Raw genomic sequence first — 13681 nt, 5'->3', positions numbered from 1 at the left:
TTTTCAACCATGGACACAAAATTTCCTCTGACGGGGGGAGGGAGCGGTGCTGGGGCTGAACCCCACAGCCACCGCGCTCCAGGCTGCATTGCAGTATGAAAAACAAATTTACCCAGCTAGAAGAGGGAGAAAAGAAATGTTTTAAATATGAATTTTAAACCTTGCACCTGGTGCAGAAAAAATTGAAACTTATGCTCATTAGGCACTGAAATATGATTTTGGCGAAGGACAGGCATTCGGAACAATTCCTAGCATTTGGAATACAAAAATTACATTTTGGGGGAAACAAAATAGAGGCAAATTATTGTGAGGACTTTCTGCTAAAATTCAACTAAAAATTTCCAGGTCTTCAAAGTTGAATGTGTCCATTCTTTTCAGATTTTTTCCCTGTAGTTTTGTAAACAGTCAGCATTTGAAAACCAAGTTAAAATTCTTTCTCTCAGATTTCTTGTATTTTTTGGCTTTATTATAAATGCCTAAAACATAGTTTAAAACGGGTCTCTTTTCACAGTAGTTGTAACCCATAACGTGAAGCTGAATGTTTCAAAGGGTCGATATTGAAATGAGAACTTACATCTCTGTGTCAGAAACTAATCTCCCTCCTATGCGTTGCCGTCAAAAGTAGCAGTTAAGATACATTCACCTATTCACGCCTCTGCGTGTCGTACTCGGGAGAAAGCTCGGGAGTAAATCCAGTTTACCGCCACCACAAGTTCTTCATTTCACGTGCCTTTACCCTCCGCGGTTTTTTTAGTTTCTATTAAATGCAAAAGCATCGCCATTCCCGGCATCTGTAATTACTCGAAATTTCTGGGGAGATTCCTCCTCGGGAGCAACTGTTTTTTCTTCCTTTGCTTCATCAGACTTTTCCGTTCCTCTAACTTTGGTAGCGGCGTTTTCAGGGGGACGCCGGACCCGCTGCGATTTGGGGGTGGGGGGTGGGGGGTGTTACCCAGACCCCTGCCTTTCCCGGAGCCCCTCTTCGCCCCCGTCGGCAGCGGGGGGCGGCGGAGTGCCGGGGGGGGCTGTCCGGGCCCGACCGGGGGACACGGCGGGACCCGGCACCGGCGGCGGGGCAGCACCCGGCACGGTGAGCACATGAAATAAATGAAATTAAAGGAAACTCAGCGGGAAAAGGGCTGCCCCGCCGGGCAACACCACCGTCCCCCCCCCCGCACTCCGCAGCCGCTGGCGGATCCCTGCGCGGCCGGGGCGGGCGCCGGTGCCGGAGCTCCCCCCGCTGCTCCCGGGCAGCCCCGGCTGGAGAATGGGGCTCTCCCCGCCTCCCCCCACCCCTGCCCCTCGCCGGGCATGGGGTCGGGGCTGAAACCCACCCCCCGGAAGCCCATGGAGCCCCTCCGGCCCCGGCGCATTTGCGGGAGGGAGCCGCGCTATAGGGAGGGAGTCAGGGAAGGAGGGCAGGGAGGGAAAGGGAGGGGGGGGGTCATCTCAGCCCAGCGCGGTCTCATCCCCCCCTCACTCCTCCCACCAACGAGTGGTGCCTCTTAACCCCCGGGAACCTCCCTCCCGCGAAGCACTGCTCCGCTTTGCAGAACCCTGAGTTGATGAGAAAAAACCCAATTCCCGGCGGCGGCCAGCCATGAGCTGTTTGGATGTTATGTACCCAGTCTACGGTCCCCCCCAGCCCTACTTCGCAGCAGCCTACAGCCCCTACCACCAGGTACGCGCGGGGGGCAGCGGCGGAGCGGCGGGGGGTGGGAGGGGTGTCGTCTGGAGGATGGCCGTCTGGGGCCTTACCAAAAGGAAAAAGGGAAAAGGAGAAGGGGAGGGGAAAGGGTGGGGGGGAGAAGATCTGGGAGCCTGCGATGGTGAGCGGAGCAGAACCGCATCCCACCTTGGCGCGGGGCTCGGCAGGGTACGTACCCCGGCGGCGACCGACGGGCTGCGGGCTGCCTCGGCAGCGAGAGGGAGATTTTAACCCTGCGGTGGCTTTTTAGGGATTTCTTTTCTTTTTTTCTTTTTTTCTTCCCCCCCCCCCCCCCCCTTTGCCGGGACGGGCTCCATCCCATCGCGGCGGCTCGGGGCGGCGATGCCCGCGGTTTGCAGGGGTCCCGCCGGGAGCGGCGGGGCCGGGCTGCCCGGGGCATCGCTCCCCCCTGCCCGCCGGCATCCCGGCCGCCGCCGCGGGAGGGGTGCTCCGGAGTCACGGTCTGGACGTGGCGGGGTGCGGGGTGGGGGGGGGCGAGAGCTTCGGGAGGCTGCGGGGTTTCCCCGCTTCGTCGGTGGGGGAGGAAGCCCCGGCCCCGAGGGGAGCGGCGGGGCTGCGGAGATGCTCCCTGCTCCCGGGGCCCGCTCGGCGGCGGGACGCCGGCCCGGCCCCCGGCCCCACCGGGCTCCCGGCGGCGGCGGCCGCCTGCGGGACCCGCGGGTGCTTCGTGGCCGGGAGTCACGTCCCGCCGCCACCGCGCTGCTCTGTCGCGGCTGTCGATTCATCCCCAGATTTCGATAAAAGGATGCCGGCGGCCGCGGGGATGTTTGGCTGCACGCACGGCCCGTCCTGCGCGGGGAATCGCCCGCCCCGGGACACGCACTCTCCCGCGTGGGGCAGCGCTCGTTTCCCCGGGCTGCACCTGCTGCACACCGCTTTCTCTTTCGCCCTCTGGGTTTCTCTTTTTTTTCTTTTTTCTTTTTTTTTTTTCCTCCCCCTTATTCCTTCCGGAAACGAATTCCTTCTCTACCCCGGCAAAATGAAAAAGGGGATGGATAAAGGCGGCAGACCCCCGCCGTGCAGGGCCGGAGCGAGCGGTCCCGCTCCGCGCAGCCCCCGGCGTGGTGGCCCGTGTGCCACCTCCAGCGCCTGGCAGCGGGAGCGGAATTCCCGTTACAAATAGCAAATGATGTCTCCCCCTACCTTGCCTTCCCCCCCACCACCAACACCACCTCCCCCACTCCACCCCCCGCACACGGCTTCGTGACATTATTTAGGGGGATGATCATTAGCTCAATGGCCGAGCCGGGAGCCAAGCGGGAAAGGCGGTCGTCACGAAGGAGTGACATTATTAAATATCTCGCGTATCTTGGCCCAAGGCTGTGACTCGTCCCCTCGATGCTTCCCCCGCCGCCCGCCCCGCGGCTCTGCCCGCAGCGGCCGAGCCCGGACTCCGCGTCCCAGCGCTCATTTCTAAGAAACTCCCCGCAGTTGCGGACACTCCAACGCCGGTAAAGAGAAGATGGGAAACATCCAGCGAACTTCTCCACGCCCGCTGTTTTCCCACCCAGCGGAGTCCAGTAAAAACAGAATCATCTTGTAGGAAATACCTGGAGCTTCTCGCTGGCCAGGGAAATGCTTTTTTTTACCCTGAAATGTGTTTGAGGCTGCCAGTTTTGTTTTCCCTCCCCCACTTCCTCCTCCTCGCCGCTGTGGGTTACAGGACAGTTTTGGGGACAAACTTTGCAAGCCGGGGACCGAGCGGCCGCTCGCCTTTCCCCCGCTGCCGGCGCTGCGCCGGGGGTGGCCGGCCACCGACCCCCCGCACCCCCTCCGCCTCACTCCCCGCATTTCAGCCCCTTGGCGGCCGCGCCTCTCCCCCGGCAAGGACCCGGCCTGCAAAGTGCCTTCTTGTGCGGCACTTCGTGTGGCGACCCGCGCGTGTGACCTGCCGCTGGCCCCGCACGGAGGCTGTCTGGCTCCATCCCGGGGTGTCGGGCCCCCGGCCCTATTTGCCGCCCCTGCGCTGCCTCCCCGGGGTGGGGCAGACACGCAGACACGGGCTGGGGGGTGCTGCTGGGGGGTGCTGCTGGGGGGACAGCGGGGACCAGGCTTTTGCATCCTCTGGGCAAGATCGCGGGAGCGGGCTCGGCGCTGCATCCCGGCTGGCACAGGGAGAGCCAGCGCACCTCGCTGCACTGCGCTGCGTGACCGGCTCTGTTCTCTTCCTTCCGTCCTTCTTTCCCTTTCCTCCAGAAACTCGCCTTTTACTCCAAAATGCAAGAGGCCCCGGAGAGCGGCAGCAGCGCCGGCGCCAGCAGCTCCTTCCCCAGCCACCCCGCGGCCAGCATCAAGGAGGAGGACTGCAGCCCCGAGAAGGAGCGACCCCCCGAGGCCGAGTACATCAACTCCCGCTGCGTCCTCTTCACCTACTTCCAGGGGGACATCAGCGCCGTGGTGGACGAGCACTTCAGCCGGGCGCTCAGCCAGCCCAGCAGCTTCTCGCTCGGCAGCGCCAAGGCGGCGCGGAACGCCGGCTCCTGGCGGGGTGAGCGCGGAGCGGGGCGCGGGGCGGGGGGGCGCGCAGGACGGCGGGGTCCCGTCCCGGGGCACCCTGCTCCCCTCCGCTGGCCGCGGGTGCCCGGGAGCCGGCTGTCCCCGGGGCTGACACTTTTAGGGGAAAAAAAAGAACAGGAAAACTCCCTTGGCCCGGGAAACTGAATCCCATTTACGGCGCGGATGATTTACCTGGGGGGGGCTGCAACTAAACAAGCCGCTGAGGAACCCCTTCACTGTGGCTCTGGCAAGCATCTCCCCTGCTGACCCCACTGGGGCAGTGTAAAGTTTAGCGCGGTGGTAATTGAAAGTGGAAACAAAGGAAAAACCAAATGTGAGAACCAGCTTACCGGCTTCCCACCGCTAAAAAACAGATTGTGCATGTCTCTGTATCTCGCCCTACATTTATCACCACCCTGGTTACGGCTGGAGCAGAGAAAAGGACCCTAAATTTCTGAAAATGAGGGCTGTCAGACCTGCCCACGGCAGGGGCACTGTGCCGGCAAGGCCAAGGCCCCGGCTGATGTGCAGCTCTCCACAGCCATGCTCCATTCACCCGGGACAGGCCCGTGGGGGTACCTGGGGCAGATGGCAGTATCCTTCCCCACCTTCCACCTGCCGGACAGTTAGGGCAGGCATTTCTTTTGGGGCAGTGTTGGGGAACTTCCCTCGTGGGGCCACCTGCTCAGGCAAGAGATGGTTTCCCAGCCCCCCTGTGAATTGCTGTCAGTTGTTTCTAAGAATTAAATAGTAGTTTAAATATTTCACGGGCGAAAGATATTCAGTGCTGGAATGGATGGCAGGAGAGAGAGTTCTTTGCTCGTCATGAACTGCTTCTCCTGAGTAATGCTAGGGCGCAGAGCTGACATACCTCCCTGGCAAACATGCATCACGATCATGTTTTTATTTGTCTCGGGAACAGTATGCATTCCCAATTAATAATGCATAACATCTATCTGTGCTATTAATAATCACTAGTCCACCTTGCATGTTGCTTACTAGGTCAAAAAAACGTAGGATCCTTGTACTTCGCCCTGCCAGTCTCCAAAGATCTGCAGAGATCTTCCCAAATATGTCAATGACATACCCAAGAAACAGGCGTAAGTCCAGTGTAATAGATGCAGAGTTGTCTGCAGATATTTATAAAATTCAAGTTGGCCCTTAGTTGCATCTCATGCTGTTCCTGCCCGCTTTGAAACCGTGCTGAGGCAGCAGCCGCTTCCCTGGCAGGGTCAGGCATCTCCGAGGTGCTGGGTGTAAATGCTTAGACAGGGAGATTACTACAAAAACAAACAAGACAAATCCAACCCTGGAAATCACAGCAGTGCATAATAGCTTTCAGTTTTCTCAGTTTCCAGTACTGAAGAAAAGAGATGCTTCCCTCGCCTTAGGTAACAGCCTTTTCTCCACGTACATACTAAGAGAAACCGAGAGCAAATAGTTCCAGTTTCCTGGATGAGCCCTGGGCTAGGTGTGTTGGATTGTTTAGCTGGGGAGGAATCTGTACTCGTTGGGAGCAATTTCTTGTGTCTGGCAGTTTTGGGGGGGGATGAAGGGAATGTGAGGGCTGTTTTGGGGGGTATCTGGGGAGGGGCAGAGCGCTAGGGAAAGGAGAACAGGGCTTGCCGGGTGTGCTCATTGCTGCCTTTCCCTCCCGCTCCCTTCGCCCAGACGGGTCCTTCCCGATGAGCCAGCGCAGCTTCCCGCCGTCCTTCTGGAACAGCACGTACCAGCCCTCCTCGGTCCCCGCCACCCTCAGCAGCCCCCTGGCAGCTGCCGCCCACAGTGAGCTGCCCTTCGCCGCCGCCGCCGCCGACCCCTACGCGCCCGCCTCGCTGCACGGCCACCTGCACCAGGGCGGCCCCGAGCCCTGGCACCATGCCCACCACCACCACCACCACCACCACCACCACCCTTACATCGGGACACAGAGCACCGCCTACCCCCGCCCCGCCGCCATGCACGAGGTCTACGGGCCCCACTTCGACCCCCGCTACGGCTCGCTCCTGGTGCCCACCGCCTCCGTCCGCCCTCACCGCCTCACCCCCGCCTCCGTGCCCACCCCGGTCAGCCCCCCCTGCGAACTGGGCAAGAGTGAGGCGGGCGCCGCCGCGGCCTGGACGACGCCGGGACCCTTCCCCAATGCAGCAGGGGACATGGCACAGAGCCTCGGCCTCAATGTGGACGCAGGTAAAGAGCTGCCCTCGGCCCTGCCGGGACCCCGGCTCAGCTGCACCCCTGTCCCCTGACTCCCTCACACCATCCATAGTAGTAGGGAAGGACCCCCCGGTGGCGGGGCAGCTGGGGCGCTGCTGTGGGGGAATAAATCTGGGGGGTGGAAGCCCCATGGGAGACACCCACGCTCTGCCCTGGATGCTCTTCTTGGGGTTCTCAGGCCAGGCAAGTGAGGAAGGGGATAGGGACGATGGGAAGGGCAACACATCACACACACCCCCCAACATCCTTGGAATTTCTGACACCCTGAGGGCACAGGTTGCTTTGAAATACTGTTGTCCTGGCCCTGGCCCTGCTCTTGCCTTGGGTAGCGAGAGCTGGGAGCAGGACGGAGCCACCCCAAAGGTCACTGCCTCTCTCCCTCCATGGGCCGCCCCAAGGGCAGCCACCGCAGAGCAGATCATTTCTAGACCCCGGGCAGGTTCAGGAGCTACCTCCTCTCCTTATTTATTTTTTTCCTGCCAGTTTTTGAGAGGGAAGCACGATTGCATTTGCTGAGCAAAAAGGGCAATGTTTTTCCCCTGGTAGTGGTACCCTGTGCCTGGAAGTAAGGCTGTGTGGCCTTAGCGATGACAAAAAGGTGACACAGGCATAGTCAGCAGTGGCAGTTCCTGAGGCAGTGGTTGTGGAGGCAAGGAAAGCCCACTCTGGCAGCAGTTCTCCGTGCTGAAGTTGGGTTATCGCAGCCGGGAATGGCTCCTTTTGGTGGCCTCCCTTTAGGCAGGAGGGTCATGTGCCTGTCTCCAGTCTTGGAGACCCCTCTGGAGTCTGGACTCCAGAGCTTGGGCTCTTCTCCTTGCTTCTCGGCCTCCTGCCAGCTCTGAGGAGCCCATGCTTTAGACTGATTCTCTGATCTCAGCTGGCAGAAATGCAGTTTGTCTTTCTCTGTCCTTAAACGCCTGTACCTATTTTTCTTCTTCCCTTTTTTTTTTCTTCTCTCCGTTCTCAGGTTTGCAGCCTCAGGATAAAAGCAAGGATCTATACTGGTTTTAGAGCTGTCCTTCACTCTTCTTCCCCTGGCTCTCCCCTGTAGATCTCTGCCTGTTAGACATGGTGGCATTCAGAGCTGAAATCGGGTCGGTTTGTAACAGCTTCTGATCTTGGTTTGCAGCTCGCCGTTACTCCTTCTGTGGTGGATCCCTTCTGAGCTGATGTGCTGACTCAAAGACTCTCAGATCCCCCCCTTGCCCTTTTCCAAGCCCACCGTGGCCCTGCAGCTCGGGGAAAGACAACGGGACTTAAAAGGACCCAGCATTGCAAGGACGGAACTTTAGACTTATTTTGGAGAGGAAAATCCTTCCGTTGCAAGAGGAGAGCCAAAGACGATGAACTTCTATTTAAGCAGACCCCACACCCAGAACTGGAGCCAGACCACTCTAAAAGAGTCAAATGACGTCATGGATGGTGATGCAAAACCACTGGCCTTCGTACAGGGGGCAGAGGAAATCATGGGGTTGTTTTTTTTTAGTGGTGTGAATATTTTTTTACGGCAGCGAAAGTTATTTCTCGAACGCAAACATGGGAAAGCTACTTAGCAGTTTTGAACTGGATTTTTACTTTGCAGTATAGAAAAGTAAAAGGAGAAGAAACTGGAACTCACGAACGTTTTCAGACTACCAAGGAACTGCTCTGATTTTTCAGTTTTGTGGTTGTGAGTGGCAAGTGTGTGGCCGGGGCCACCTGCCCTGGGCTTACAGAGATGCAGCTGTTCCACACACAACTGCTCAAACCCCAGAAAGACGAAAACCAAGGTGGCACTTCTCAAAGTCTGGCACAACATTTGCATTGGATATGTAACGGTGGTTTGATTGTGTTTTTTGTGTTGTTTTTGTGGTTTTTTCTTTTTTCTTTTTTTTTTTTTTTACAAGAAACATTTTCTGGTGAAAATAAAACCCTCTTAAAGCAGGGGGAGAAAGGAAACCCGTGAAGAGCGGCTCACCCTCAACCCGACAGCCTTTAAGGGGAACACCAGAAGGAAAGGCACGTGGTGGACAATAGGTCTGAGTTGCCTCTAACATTTCTCTTTGTCTACTTGTTGCTGTCATTTTGTCACTTTAATAGTCGTTTTGCTTTGGTTTTTTGAAAGGGGGAATAAGATATCTATTTAACAGTAGGAAAGCTGCATTAAAGGTATCTCCTTCTTTCACCCTGTGTGCTTTTATGAAGAATTAAAGCTAAATAAGAGAAATGAGGCAAACTGGAAACTTCAGGATGAAATAGGAAAAAATACCTGTCGTGGATGAAGTGAGTTATTTTATTACTTTGCATTAAAGATAAATAGAAATCCTAGCAGTTGAAAATATTTTCTTACTGAGTAAAAACTACAGTGGTATATACAAAAGATAAGAAAATGCAAGATTGTTGCAGTGCTGCATTTTAGTGAACAGTGTCTGTGAGATGGGTTAAGGTGAGGGTGCTGCTCCGTAATAACAGATGTTTCCTCATAAAGCTGATAGAAGAGGGGACTGTAGCATCCGGCTTTGCTATTGCACTGGTAAATTAAGATGCCATTATAGGGTGATGAATAAGTAATGAAACAGTGCAGAAATGGAAATTTCGCCCTATACTTAAAAGCTGACTTTTTTACAGGCAAAACATCTCATGCCAACACTACTGTGTTTTGGTTTGTTCTGGTTTTTTTTTCTTAATGTGGTGTTGTTGAAAGCTGACAAAGTTCAACGCACGTGAGAGGAGAGTCCTAACATTACCCCTCTGACACTAGGAGAAGCAGTGGAAAATGGAATTTTGTGCTGTGGTGCGAGTTTTTGCCTTTCAACAACCCTCACGTAATCTGGCATAATGTTCATCACGTGTCAGAAATGGAGTTATGAACAACACAAACTCACTTCTCCTAGGTTTCAGCTCGGCAATAACTCCATTTCGGGGAAAGAATAGGAATCCTAGTAGTATGAACACAACAAAGCAGTGTGAGTAAATAGCGTGAGAAGCTGGCAAGGAGCGATGTGTGCCAGCGATCCCCGGCCAGAGCTCGGCAAATGGCTGGAGGTGACTTGCCGTCATCCCTTCGGCCAGACATACCCCCGAGCGTTTTGCGCTCAGACTCCGCTTAGCCAGAGCCCAGACAAGCTGTAAAGGGCAAGGGAAGGACTCCAGGATTTATATTACTGGTTAAACCAAAAATGTTCTGAGGCATCTATCAAGAAAGAGGGCAGCAGCACTTTGCAGGAGAAAAGTAACCAAAAATAGCATTTAACTGTATTGCTGCAGAGGCTTAGAGATAACAGGATCATTCCGTGAGCATTTGCCTGTGGGGTTTTTTAGGCTGTTTTTAAAGGTTTGTTTAAAAAAAAGATTAATCTGGCTCTAGCATTGGTTGTGTTTCACCACAATTGTTTCTTTCTTTCCCCTCGCCCTTCCTCTGCAATTCATAATTAGGAGTGCTCAGCGGTACAACCCAAATACGTTTGGAAATATTCATGTAGGTAAAACCAGTCATTTACTTCATTGGCATTTACAATTAATTTTGACTATGAATATTTTCAAGCATGAGAATTTATGCAATGAGTACGTGAATTTGTTCTCCGGGTCCTCTTTTTTGTTGTCATATTTTGAAAGCATCCAAACACCAAAGTCCAGATTGTGGCTGGAGGTGTTAGATGTTGTGCCAACAACTTTTTTTTTTAAATACTCCTGCTACGGATGGATTGCAATCTGAAAGAGCACATGCCCTATTTTGGCTAACCTTTGCAGAGTGTTGCTCATTCTGTGTTATTGTGCCTCCAGGTGCTCACAGCACCTACCTTACAGGCTTGGGAATGAGCCTTTCCAGGACCGGAGCCACGGCTCCCAGGGTGGTAACAGTGCAAACAACCCCAGTGCCACTTTGCAGGTCTGTTTTGTTCCTCTTTGCATCATAGTTTATTACTTGCTTAATCATGGATGCTTGCAGGGAATCTGGAAATACAAAAGAAACCCTTCTTTTATGTGACGTATGTCTTTTTTGTCACCTGCTTGTCACACGCGGAAAGAGCGGGGCTGCGAGTCCCCGCTCCTGCAGCCTGGAGAGCCGATCCTGCCGGTGCCCCTTCCCGAAAGCCGTGCGGAGGTCGGCACCGGCCTCGGCTCTCTCACTGCCCACCTGACAAACAGACCAGCCCAGCTGGGACAGACAAACAGAGGCAGCTCCTGACCCATTCAGGCGGGGAAGGAGGCAGAGGGACGGGATCTGCCGCAAAGCACAGCAGTACCAGGCATAGCGAGAGTATCCGCTGTGAGAGCAGGTTGTACGAGTTTGCAGAGGGAACTCTGGGCACATTCACTACAGACATTTATCTCCCGTTCTGAAAATAACTGAAACTTAGCAAAGCCCTAAGGAATACCGTTTTAATGAACTTCAAGGTCAACAGTGATCTGTCAAGGAAAGAATGGAAGTGGGGACGGTACGTAGTATTTGTGTCGCAGTCTATGTGGTCACAGTCTACGCTTTATTTTAACGAGTGTTTTGCTTCAGTACAGCTGCAGTTGCAAGAATGCTGCGCAGACCTCTTTAGACACGTATTTATGTGCCCCTGCACTTACAGCCTAATGTTGGCGAGCTTTAGGGTGACGTTCCTTATTTCCCGCCTCCTTTTCCAGTGGGTTTTCCATAGGAGCCCCCAGCAAAGGAGAAGGAGGAGGGAAGAAGAGAGGCTGAAAGAGAGTCTGAGTAATCCTCTGCCTCTCCTGGACTGTCTGCTGCCTGTCTCTGGCGAAATGTATCTGCCCTGTCGCCTCCTTGGGTCAGGAGGGACTGCTGCCCCTTCTCGCCTTCCCTTTGAAGTCCTATTTAGGTTCATGACAAGCTCTAGTGAGGGCTTAAAGGTTGGTCCCTTCCTAGAAGGGAGGAAAATGCTGCTGGTGCCTTTGGATGCATCAGGGTTCTCTGACTGGCAGTCCTCGTACATCTTTTTCTGGGCAAGGGCTGTAATTAAGGTGCCCTTTTGATTACAGAAGGGCGAGCCAGCTCCTCTGGGGGATTGTGGTGTCCTGGCTGGCTTCCCTGGCCTGCCACCCAGAGGAGCAGTTGCAGCAGGGGAAGGAGGGAGACTTGCAGTGTGATTATCTGGAGGAGTGAGGTATTGATTTTGTAGGCTAGGCAATTTTTGCACAGGGAAATGGGAATAGGGGATAGTTAAAAGAAAAAAAAAAAGGAAAAGAGAAAAAGGAAAAGAAAAAAGGGGGAAAAGAAAAGTAAAAATTAAGAAAGGAAATGGAAAATAGAAAAAGAAAAGAAAGAAAAGACTTTACTTCAGTCAGCCCTCAAGACTTGGGGCTATACCCTTGTGAACTGAAGTGTTAATTTAGTTCCCAGCATGGTTAGACTTTTCTGTAAACCAACTGCACTGTCAAGCAGCTCAGGCTATCAGGGTCCCCCCTGTTCATGTGGATCTCCGGTCGCACAGGAGGAGTTAGTGACCTTTGCAGTGCACCTTCTACTACCTCCATAGCCAGGCGTAACCTGTGAATCGTGCACCAAACAAACCCATGAGCGCAAATTGTAACAGAGAGGCACCGGGGCGCCGTGTCCCCCTCCTCCTGCCCCTGCCCTCTCTGCGGGAGAAGAAGGGGTGCAGGGCTGTGGGGGTGTGCACCCCTGGGCCCCACTCTCATGCACAGGCACCTCCCTTTGCCGTGCTTAGCTGCAGCTCACAAAAACACAGGCTGACCAAGGACTGGAGCTTTTCTTTAGGGATGTGTCAGTTGGTTATTTGCATTCACGGTAAAGGCAGGATAAATACAAACGGGAGAGCTGTCCCATTAGGAGATGTAACACCACGCTGGATGTTACTGAGGGTGCCCCGTCTCCTCCACTGCATGGCACATTCCCACCTGGCCAAGGCACGGCTGCAAGGAGCTCTCCTCGTTCAGAAACCCCTCCCCACCCCACACAACTTCTTCGCTTCTCCTGTCCTCAACTTCTGGCCCCATCCCTGACCCTGCATCTCATCCCATCTCTGTTCTCCTGCCTCACCCAGTCTCTTCCTTCCTGCACTTGCCACACTGGCCCCAGGGTGCAGGAAAGAGGAGCAAAGGAACATCATTAGGAGGGACACAAACTTCCCCATCAATGCTGTTTGCATGTAGTTGAAGCATCAGTATTTGTACGATAAACAGAATTGGGTAAACATAGGCCCTCTCTGGAAGAGCCAGGGCATTGGCCCCAATCCTGCACCATACCCCTATAGTAGGAACCAAGCCCTAATCCCTGATCCAGTGGAACATCTCATTTTTTTCCACAAGTGGAGTTCTAAAGAGCTGCAACAGCCCCAGTTGCACAGAGACACAAATGATTATTCTCTCTTGACAGACCTGCACAGCTCCCTCCTTGTAGTTAACCGCAGTCCCAGTGAGCTGGATCAGGAAAGAGACACTTGATAGCTGCTGTTTCCGTGGTTGAAATATTTGTGAAGTTAGCGCATAATCTGAAAGCAGAAGCTAATAAATTATAGGGTGCTAATTGGGGCCGGAGTGGAGCTGTCAATCATATTATCCTAAACACACAGAGACCCTCATAACCTAAAAAGGCAAGAGAGCCTCCAGGAACAGCTCCCAGTTGTCACTAGCCATGACCTCCACTTCAGTGAGAGCACAGAGAGTCAAGGCAGAGAGTTTATTCTGCTAAGAAAATGCAAATCCTGTGTTTAAGAGGGCACTTGTATTTTGTTTTGTTTACCCTCTGTGGGAGTGTATTTCCCAGAGCACTTTCTTGTTTCGCTTTGCCATCTGAGACGCCAGTCTTGCAAATTTAAAAAAAAAAGTGTAAATCAGATAAGAATTCACAATTCTTATACTTGCATAGCCTGTAGAGCAACAGTCATAAGTTTTTAGTCACTGTCCAACCCCTGTGTATATAGGCCTGTCTTCTAAAATCCATTTTATTGCTAACCCTTCTTTTTTTTTGCTTCTCATGCCCCAGAAACATACATACTTCTTTGAGGCTGCAGGAGTCTATGATCTGAGCCAAACCACAACTGTGCAAACACAGGAGCAAGAGGGCACTTGCAGCTCTAGTCACTTTGTGATCATCTTTTCTTATGTTGCTTCCATCAATAGGTAGGCATTTCAGAAAGCATTCCCTGGAGAAAAGACCTGAAAAAAATGAGGAGCAACCCAGAAGTGAGGAGTGGAAAAGCTTGATTTTGGTGGCAGTATGACTACTGCATGCAGGCCTGACAACTGAGCTACAGTAAGGTCAAACCCTCTTCCTGATGACACCTCACC

General features: G+C 53.7%; 1 protein-coding gene across 2 annotated transcripts; it reads left to right on the top strand.

The window, feature by feature from the left end:
• Positions 1-1576: 1576 nt before the first annotated feature.
• On the top strand, positions 1577-7612 carry VGLL2 (vestigial like family member 2). 2 transcript variants are annotated; one of them, XM_063331085.1, is made up of 4 exons: positions 1577-1681; positions 3926-4217; positions 5897-6415; positions 7572-7612. In XM_063331085.1, the coding sequence occupies exons 1-4, from the start codon at positions 1601-1603 to the stop codon at positions 7610-7612; spliced, it is 933 nt and encodes a 310-aa protein (XP_063187155.1). In that variant the 5' UTR covers positions 1577-1600. The 2 variants fall into 2 exon arrangements, with proteins under 2 accessions (XP_063187155.1, XP_063187156.1); XM_063331086.1 differs by lacking the exon at positions 5897-6415.
• Positions 7613-13681: the final 6069 nt, after the last annotated feature.

The sequence above is a fragment of the Chroicocephalus ridibundus genome, chromosome 3 (genome assembly GCF_963924245.1).
Source record: "Chroicocephalus ridibundus chromosome 3, bChrRid1.1, whole genome shotgun sequence".
Lineage (NCBI taxonomy): Eukaryota > Metazoa > Chordata > Aves > Charadriiformes > Laridae > Chroicocephalus > Chroicocephalus ridibundus.
Note: the sequence above shows the minus strand (reverse complement) of the source record. Positions and strands in the feature narration are given on the sequence as shown.